Source organism: Phyllostomus discolor, chromosome 2 (assembly GCF_004126475.2).
Source record: "Phyllostomus discolor isolate MPI-MPIP mPhyDis1 chromosome 2, mPhyDis1.pri.v3, whole genome shotgun sequence".
Classification (NCBI taxonomy): domain Eukaryota; kingdom Metazoa; phylum Chordata; class Mammalia; order Chiroptera; family Phyllostomidae; genus Phyllostomus; species Phyllostomus discolor.
In genome coordinates, this window is record NC_040904.2 from 91972777 (window position 1) to 91982981 (window position 10205).

The 10205-nt window shown below is 41.3% G+C and overlaps 1 protein-coding gene across 1 annotated transcript; it reads right to left on the reverse strand.

The window, feature by feature from the left end:
- Positions 1-341: 341 nt before the first annotated feature.
- On the reverse strand, positions 342-9154 carry GCSAM (germinal center associated signaling and motility). Its single transcript, XM_036018084.1, has 5 exons — positions 8979-9154; positions 5390-5443; positions 4329-4375; positions 2648-2676; positions 342-1755 (listed from the first exon to the last, which is right to left on the reverse strand). The coding sequence occupies exons 1-5, from the start codon at positions 9005-9007 to the stop codon at positions 1489-1491; spliced, it is 426 nt and encodes a 141-aa protein (XP_035873977.1). The 5' UTR covers positions 9008-9154; the 3' UTR covers positions 342-1488.
- Between the last annotated feature and the right edge of the window lie 1051 nt (positions 9155-10205).

Sequence of the window (10205 nt, forward strand, 5' to 3'; positions counted from 1 at the left end):
AAGACAGCAGCCAGGGGTTGAAACAGGAAGTTAAAAAACAGGTGTGAATATAAAAATAGTCTAGTTTGTTTATTGTTATTGACTTATTCATCTAATTTGTGGTTTAATATTTCCGTAGCATTTTATTGGTACCAGCTCTTAGAAGTCAAATTAATACCCCAACACATTTCTGTTTAGTTTATCTTAATTCTGATTATTTAGGACAAAGTTCTCCAAAATGTTTTTTGAAAAGGGCCAAAAATAAATATTTTTGGCTTTTTTTCATAGAACCTACAGTGTGCATCACAACTACTTAAATCTGTACTATTCCCAGACATTACATAGGCATATGACTATGGCTATATTATTCCAATGACATTTTATTTACAAAACAAGCAGTTGGCCATATTTCTCCCAGGGGCCACAGTTTGATGACCACTATTTTAGGGGATAGATATAATTGTAGGAACATTGCAGAACAGATGAGGGAAAATGATCAGAGCATGTGAAGAAGTGCCCATTAGAGAAGGATTGTGTGTATGTGTTATTTTCTTTGTGTGGATATTTTATTCCTATTTTGTATATGATGTATTATTTACCATGCACATATTCTGTGGAGTAGAGGCTCTTTTATGTAGTACATTGAAAGAGTGCTAAATTGGAAACCAGGAACTCAGGCTCCATATAAAGTTCTGCCACTAACTTACAATGTTACACTGGACCAATGAGCCAAAAAAAAAATACTGGGATTAGAGGATCTCCAAACATCTTTCTACACTGTCATTCTTTAATGCTATGATTTTTTATTAAGATTTAAATACAAAGTTAAAAAATATATATGGACTACAATTACATAAAAATTATATAAAATTTTGGCCTGGGACTTACCGATTCAACCCATGTAACCAACCAAGCCACCAGGGCCAGAAAGTCAAAGGACACCATGCAAAGGACACCACTTAGAGGCATGGTATAAGAGGAACATGCAGGTGTCCACCTAGAAAGCTGTGAGTGAGCAGTTGGGCCTATAAACACATGTGGAATGAGTAGACTCCTCCTTGGGTACAGATTCCTTGTGACTTCAGGGGACAAGCCTGAGGACATTTTATGTGAAGAACCTGGACAGAGGAGCTGGACCCTTTGTGATACGAGTAGCTCTGGGAGACCAGGGACCACCCCCTCTGCCTCTGAGTACAGCAGCCCATTTCCGAAGCCACTTAGAACCAAATATGGTCACTCCCTTCTCAAAGACTGTTCAGGGTAGTTGATTGATTTTTGGATGTTGAATACTGAGTAGGATCTAGGAGGCCCTGTGGTTTATAAACCATGTTCTACAGAGACACCTATAGAAGGGGCTGCTCTGTATATGTAGGGGTGGGGGTGGGGTGGGAGAGAGAAGCAGAGCCCTTCTATCCCCAGGTTTATTTGCTGGGCTGAAACAAATTTTGGTCCAACTGCTTCATTATAAATGGGAAAACTGAGCTTCAGAAGTGGTGTAAGTGGGTGTGGCTATTCCAGTGTGTGAGAGGAGGTTCTAGTGGGTAGAAATTCATATTCATTTTCTGGGGCAGGAGGATGCCTAGGGGTGGAAGGCACATGGAGAAGTGAGTAGTCAGTCTCGGTTCCTCTCCACGACTCTCTGGGCCTCTCAGCCTGGGGAAAGACGTTTTCATAGTACCCCTCAGCAGAGTTCCCCGACGGCCTTCTCCTGAGGACTCTGTGATCGATGAGGGCATAGCACAGCTCCTCTGCAGAGCTCTGGTCGGCATTGTCCTGCTGGTCAAAAGAGTGCCATCATCAAGACGTGGCCTCTTGTCACTCTCTTTATACTTCAGTCTCAACATAGGCTCGACCCTGGGCAAAGTCTGTCTTCCATGAAGCACGTCCCCTCCATCTCTTGGATTTTTCCCCCCAAATGGCTGCCCCTACCCCAGTACCTACCCCAGGCAGCCAGAGTGCTCATGCTGCCTAGAGTATTCAGCCTACCCAGGATTCTCTCTACCCCATGCTCCAGAGTAACCCCTGACCACTTTGTGTAATTCCCAGTCTCAGGGCCCTGAGAGCAGCCCATTCTTATAAAAAAGAATGCTCTGATGACACCTAAATATAATTGATTGGCTTGTGATATTTAACCACCCATTCTAGAGATGTTTGCATTAATATAAACGGAAATAATGCAAGAGGAGGTCTCATTCAATGAAACTTTCAGAAGATTAAAAGCAAAGCAGCAAGTACACAGGAAAAAGCACAGATTTGGGAAGGAGGCTTGGCTCTGAATCAGGCCCCTGCTATCTCGAAAGCTATTTAGCTTTGGGGAATTTCACTTAATCTCTTGTTTTCTCACCTGTAAAATGGCATAAATAATAGTACCAGTCCTGAAGGGCTGTGTTGACAGTTCTGTGAGATGATGCATGTAGGGTGCTCAGCACACTGCCTGGCACAAACTGAGTGCTCAATAAATATTTGTTTCATTCAATGAACAGGGCAACAGAGGTGGCTGCTGTGCCTGCCACCGGGCCTGCATCCACCTCTGGGCTTACAAACATGAGCATCTAAAGTCTTTCTGTCTTGTTAAGGTCAAAGGGGTCTTGCAGGCCAACTTCTACCATCTGGGGTGTCTACATTTTTACTGTCAACTTAGAAAAAGGCTGAGAGTTGTTCATAATACCTGGTTGGTAGCAGATGATGTTCCTTCACCTGAAGAAAGAAAACATGAAGTGAATTTCAGGTCATAAAGAGACTTCAGGAGGGGCATGGATATGAGAAACCAGAGAGCTACGGAACAGCTGGGATAGCCCTTACCAGACCGTCCAACCTAAGACACATCCTCGGGGAATGACAGGGCCATCTAAACAGGACACAGCCAGAGCTCTACGCAGGCTGAGAGACAGAGTGGAGGGAGACCCATTCAGTGGGTGTTCGGTTAAGAAACACACTTCCCTTTCACTCCCTCCCTTCTCTCCTTCCTTACACAAAATTCATTGCATGGGCCAGGCATTGAGGAGACAAAGACAGAAACACCCTGCATTTAAGGGGCTCACAGGCTAGCACAGGAGGCATACAAGAGCCTAAGAGAGACCCATGATATAGGGGAGGGTTGTAGTTTTTACTGTAGGTGTCAGGGGAGGGTGAGAGTGTGGGGGCAGGAGCTCCAGGAAAGCACAACAGAGAAGGACACTCTGAGCATTCCGACCCTTGAACCTGCTGGCAGCCCAAGTTTTCAAAAGCTGGTTTACTTAAAGGCAACTGGCTCTGGTCATTCAACAAAGAGGGAAACAGACACACTTGATAGATCCTTGCAAACACATCAGCTCGATAAGCATGTGAAATCCACACTTTCAAATGAAACCCACCCTATACAAGAGGTGGGTGTGCCGTGATCATCTGCATTTGGATTTATACTCCCTCAGCACTGACACCCAGATGCTCGTATCTCCACGGAGTCCCACAGCCATCTAGGACTGCCCTGACCGTTGCTACAGGGCAAGGGCCTGTGAGTTCCCACAGAAGAGGTCTTATTTTTACAATGTTTTGCTCTGATGCAGATTGGATTTTCCTAGGAACCACAGTTCCCCTGTGAACCAGCTAGGGGTGGCAGTCCTCTATTATTCATTCACACACCTGACAGGATTAGTTTCTGAGACTCACAGTAAATGAACTAGGCTCTCCTCTTTAAATCCAGGAAGGAAAAGGCAAACTTTGTTTTTCTTCTTTAGAAATGTAGTGACCTCTCCTCAGGCCTAAACTTTTTTAGTCTCTTCCTTATGCGTGATTTCATTCACTACCCTCTCCTTCTCAAATTCTTCTTTCTCCTTAACTTCAGCCCTGTTGTGTCTCCAGACACGGTTGCATCAGTTCCTATGTGATCTTCCAGCATCTGCTTTGGCCAGTCCCTATCATAATATGTTCTCTGCAGAGCAACCTGGGTGATGTCTTTAATGCAAAGTCTTCCAGTACTTTCTGCAATTCTCAAGACAAAAGCCCCATTCCGAAACTTGATGACCAGGCCCTGCCCCTCCTTTGTGTTCTCTGTGCCTAAGCTGGCCTCCATGCAGCTCCTTCTGAGGGCCCCCCGGCCTCCACCTTTTGCAGCATTTACTGTTCCTAGTTCACTCCTTCAGTCCCCAAACCTCAGGGACTAACTGAAGAATATGGACAGCAATAAGCCAATCCCCCCTTCAATGAGCTCACAGTCTAGTGGAGAAACAAAGACATGCAATTGGACAAGTTGCAGCAAAATGTGTAAGTTTCATAGAAATATGCCCAAGGGACTTTGAAAACATAGAGAAGGGGCGGTTTGGAAATGTAACTCTATCAAAAGTGAAAGTGATGTGAAAGCAATAACTTACTTTCCTTTGGGAAATCTTGTCTGGCTTTAAAAATATGTAATTTTTTCCTGTAAAAGAAAAGAGGATTGGCTATTTCATTATTCAGAAACTCTCAACAGAAATTATACTCCTTGTAAAACTTATTTTTTAACTTTTTTATTTGTTAAAGTTATAGACCTTTATAATGTCTTCTTCAGCATAGGTAAATAAGAGGGTAGAAAAGAGGAAAAATGAAGGAGACCAAGTAGAATTACTTTTTTGTGTTTCTCTTTCTCTTCTCCCTTTTCTAAGGCTGATATGAAATTGCTTTACAGATGGGGAATTATGGTGATGTTATAGGTAATATTTTTTGGAGACATTTTATGACAAAATATTGATTTCTTTCATATCATGTGAGTTAAGAAGCCATGGTTATTTCCAACGCCAGCCCTAACCCCAATGTATGATCTCCAAACAAACAAGCAAACACACAAACAGATATGTCCAATATGAGCACAGAGGTAACCACACTGTATAGATGACTCTCTGAAAAAAACACTATATAAATGTAATAGAAGCCCATTGTCATCTCAGTAGCCAAGGACGATATCTGCTCTCAGGAGAATGACCATATGTCCTTGTTTGCTAGGGTAGTCTAGTTAATGTCGATACCAATCACTTAGTGATCCTTAACTATTTTAGCACCCTCACTCTCAAAGGTTTCCCAGGATGGATAATTACCCTGGTTATAAACTCCCTGTGCAAGGGACAGAAATGTGTACTTCTGTACATGGAGCCTCTGGGATTTGCAGTGTGACTAAGGGGTCTTTCTCTGCATTGGTAGCCAGGGTCATCCTTGCCGCTGTGGCTTTCCTATTTGAGGAGCACGTACCACCCATGAGACTATTGTTCCTGTTTCTCAGCAAGCGTAAAGCATCGCTTCCCTGACTGACTCTCAGATGATTATCAGGGCTAGTGACAGGCTTCCGCTGTGGCCACAGACAGCGGGTAGTTAACAGGTAACTTTCAGCAAATGACACACTGAAGCCACACTTAAGGAAATAACTCCAGAAAACATTGCTCATGTTTCATTCTTGACTCACCATGGAAGGCAGAAACACCCTTCTGTGATGTGGCGGTCCCAGCACCTAAAATACCTGAGAGATGATAAATCATATAGTTAACGTCTGCAGCTTTGTTGGGGTGACTCTCTTCCCTTTGCCATTTCTGTGAAAAATCTTTCCTTTTTCTTTTTCTCCAAGAGAGTATTCATTCTAGGTCACATCTATCTTGGACACATCTATCTTGCTAGAATGCCTTTGTCTTTCCTGGACATTAACTGGCCCTTTGGGAATATGAAGATGACACTGTCAGGGAAGAAACTATCTGCTATATTCTCTGAAAAGGAAAAGGGTCTCTCATGTTCACTTCCAGTGATTTCCTTGGCTCCTTGTGTTGAAGGACGCACGAGTGACCTCTAGGAAAACAAGGTATAGTGTGTGGACATTGCAGAAATTTCTTTCAGGTCTGGGTTAGGCAATATTTACACAGGATTCCACTGCACTCGGAATTTCTCCTATACACACCATATCATGATTGCCTGCTCACTTCTGTTTATCCCACACCGGATTGTGAGCTTCACAAGGTTGGGGACCATATTTACCTGCTCATCATGGTGTATGTCACCAACATATGGCACAGTGTCTGGCAGGTAACAAATATACTTTTAGTAAATATTTGATAAATGAATAAGTAGCTTAGAAAAGAGCAACTCTAACTGGCTCAGAAGGTTACCAAATCTGCCTCCCTGGCCCCAGGGTATGACCAAACAAACAGGTGTTGTTATATTCTTTATGGCAAAAAGGCTCAGGATCTCTTTGCAGTCACTTCTAGGCTGAAGTCTAAAGTATCCTCCTGGGCATCTTTCTGAATATGAGGCATAGTCAAATCCTACATGTTTGAATGTGAAATCCTTTTAAAAAGCACTATATGTTCCAGTAACTCCATATAAAAGTGTTTGGAAAACACCACCCTTGAATAACATCCCCTGTGACCTTTCCCAGAAAGTTGGGAGTGGAGGCGAGTCTGCCTCCACTCCCAACTTCCTCCTCTTCAGTCTATACTCAGGATTCTTTAAGCCACTTAAGGCATGGAGGTGAGGCTGCTACACATGACCTTGGCTGTGGGCACCAGGGTACTCTGACAGTCTCTAGAGTCAATGTACCATCAGGATTCTTTAAGCCACTTGTTTATATCTCCTATTTCTGTGGCTAAAGGGACATCAGAAGAAAACCATCCGCTTACACCAGTGCTAAGAAAGAAGGTTCGTTGAAGAGAGATAGGGGTAAGATGAAAGGAGACAGCTGATTTTGAGTTACCGGATCATTATCTCTGGACTTCTTGAGCCACAGTTTCTTAGTCTATAAAATGAAGTTACTTATACTGCTTACTTCAGGGAGGTCAAATAAACTTAAATATGAGCTAAAACTATTTTTAAATTGGTTGTTTCCCCACTCAACTTTTCTGCATAATATATATATTCTTGCATTTCAATTAGGATGTTTTGGTTTAGAGTGTGTTCAGATAACCTGTGAAGGAGGCCACATGAATCTATGACACATCAGGCTATGGCCTAGCAATTCCAGGGTCCTGTCTCTTGCACTGCTTACTATACTCTTTATTCATACATATACATACACACACACACTACATATACGCTCTTTATACTACAGATACTTATTATGTATAATGAAATATATATATATAATGTATATAACATATACATTTTGTTATATTACATTTAATCCTAGAATAAATTCATGATGTAGATGCTGTTGTTATTATTTTACCAGTGAGGCAACTGTTGAAAAATATGACCATATTTTGTCCATATTGTGGACAAAAAAATTAGACAATGTGTCTGAGGACCTCCAACCAGTAAGTGGAAAGAGTGGGTTTGCTTCTGGCGGATGTTTTTCTCTAAGGCTCTGAAATCCTCTCATGAAGGAACAGGTGCCATTCTGCCCAACTGGAGTGAGGGGGTGGGGACATTTTCCTGGCTTTTGTAACAAATGTGATCTGGAGAGACATGGTGCGGGTGTGCTGATTGCATGATAATTGGGTAGTAGGAGTGAAGTTGAAAATCAGATCCAAGTAAGTATAAGACTTTTGACTATATTAAAGGAGACATTTTGAATCAACATCGAAATGAAGATGCTGGGCCAACTAATTAACTAATATTTTGGGAAAAAATATTTACGAGGTATATCTGATACCATATATTGAATGTATGAGGTTAAATGTAAAACAATACGGCCACAAAAATCATAGTGTGGATTTGTCTTATATTGGGGTGGGGAAAGAATTTTAAGCATAAATTGGTAGAAACCAAAAGGCATTCTAGATTTAATTCAAATGTGTTTAAAATATAATAAAAAACATTAAAAAGTTTGGATGGCACAAGAAACACAGACTGGAAAATATTTTTTGTAATATTTATGAGCAATGTTTAATTCCTTCAAAATACAAATAAAATTTACTCTCAGTAAAGCAAAGTTGGCCAAAATCTAAAATGAAAATGGGCTAAAGACATTATTGACTCTCTCAGATGAAGGAATACAAATGGCTAGAAAATATAGATATTGACAAAGATAACACATCTAACATTATCAGCAGTTATAACTGTTATTTGCCAGTTTATTTTTTTGTTTATACTTTACATATTTTCTAATTTTTTACAACAGTATTCATGTCATAAACCTTTACCCCCACATCACAGTTCTAAAATACAAAATTACAGATGTGACATCAATCATGACTTCTCAATCATGTCATATCTGTATTTTGTTTTATTTTTCTTCTCAACAGTATTTCTCTACATTTCCAATCATTCATCCAAGACTCACTGGGCAACTATGATATGTCCGAAACAATGCCTGGCAACAGGGATTCAAAGATGAATAGGAAACAATATCTATAATTGAGGATCTCATATCTAGACACAAAAACAGGAATTTGTAATCTGATAATCTGTAATCTGGTGATACAATGGCTGCTTTGATTTTACTGAACATGATGGACCCAGAAAAAAATTATCTTCTAATTATTGAACCTGACTATGTGTCAGGCACTATGTACTAGCATCACACATACTATAACCCTCCAAAGTACGTATTATATTATTATTTCCATTTGAAATGAGGAAACTGAGGTCCAGAAAATTTAAGCCAATTTCTCTACCAATTTCAATGACCTCTGCTTACCTGTTGCCGAAAGTGTGCACCAGATATGACCTCATAATGGCAGGAAGTTTGTGATTTATTTTGAACTTAAACAATGATTAAAAGAGCGGTGGTGTCTCTGAGCTCCTTGTGGGTCATTAAGAGCTCAGGAGAGCATCCCTTCTGGGCCTCAGAAAGTTGTTCCATTTCCCAGGTGGTGGTCTGTGGCCTAAACCTCCATTGACAAAGTCCTCCCCTTTTAGCTGTTCTCCACCAGTTACTCACTGTGGTCTTGGGAGAAGGCCACACTTGGAAGGAATTGAATTTGGTGTCTGGCACAGTAGAAGGCCCTTCATTCTCTTCAGTTTCTTACTCAATTCCTTTTCTTCCTAAGAGCAGATCTCTTTTTCTTTTTCTGACTATGTTGCCCTGACCCATCTCCTCTCGTCCCTCTTAGGGAGCCTGGACTCACCTGTTTTCCCTCAGCAGAGAGTTCCCCATCCTCTCAGTCCTCTAGGTGCCTTCCCCTCTGCAGGCCTTGTGCTTTGTCTGGGCAGCTCCGACTCGGAGATGGAGCTGCACTGTTCTGGCCACCGGTGCAGAGAGAGCTAAAAGAAGAAGCGTATCTCTCCACAGAGGGGAGGAGGAGCCTGGGGAGAAGAGAGTCAGAGGTACGCACATGCACAACTTCCTAAAATGTCAGAGCCTGAAAGAACCAGGCTATTGGTCTTCACCAGAGTCACTGGTCAGTGAAAGATTTGAGCCCCTGGGAAAACCCCATCTGCAATTATAGATAGACCATGAAGTTTTCCCCCTCAGACACCTACATTTATTAAACCACTTTAAAGCATTTGAAAAGTGAGAGGGGGGAATTTGGTTTTAAAACAAGAGAAGTTTTAAACAAATTAAAAGTCAAGCCACAGAACAGTAGAAAATATTAGCAAAACTTATACCTGATAACAAGATTTTTATTCAGAACATACAAAGAACTCTCAAAATTCACTAAGAAGAAAACAGACACCCAATAACAAAATAAGCAAAATATTTGACAGACACTTTACCAAAGAAAAATATACAATGGCCCCCAAATGGTGTGGCTCACTTGACTGGAGTGGCATCCTGTAGAGTGAGAAAAGTCGTGGGTTCGGTTCCCAGTCAGAACCCATGCCTAGGTTGTAGGTTTGATTCCCAGTCAGGACACATATGAAAAGCAACCAATCGATGTCTCTCTCTCCTTTCCTTTACCATCTCTAAGATCAATAATCATGAGCTTGGGTGAGGATAAAAAAATACCTATATACAGACAGCAAATAAACACTGGAAAAGTCACTAGGAAATGTAAATCAAAACTTTACACATCTATTAAAATGGCTAACATTGAAAACAAAATCTGATAATACCAAGTGTTGGCAAGGGGTACAGAACACCTAGAAGTTTCATTCACTGCTGATGGGAAAGCAGCGTGGCAGTTTGTCATAGCCTTACGATGCAATTTACCCACTCCTAGATGTTTATCCGAGTGAAATAAAAAATGAAGACCCTCAGGAAACCTGTAGGCAAACAATATATAACTGTTTTACTTATAATTGTCCCACAAAAAGTGATGAACAGCTAAGGGGTTGCATCTATACAAGTAGACTGCTGCCCAGAAGTGAAAAGGACTGGACTACTGGTGTGTGCAACAACACAGTGGGATCTT

What these genes read in the sequence shown, in the direction of transcription:
- GCSAM (XM_036018084.1), bottom strand. Translation starts at nt 9,007, where the DNA reads ATGGGGAACTCTCTGCTGAGGGAAAACAG. An exon ending in TCTCTGCTGAGGGAAAACAG is followed by an intron (nt 5,444 to 8,978) that starts GTGAGTCCAGGC and finishes ATCATCTCTCAG; the next exon opens with GTATTTTAGGTGCTGGGACC. An exon ending in ACAAGATTTCCCAAAGGAAA is followed by an intron (nt 2,677 to 4,328) that starts GTAAGTTATTGC and finishes TTCTTTCTTCAG; the next exon opens with GTGAAGGAACATCATCTGCT.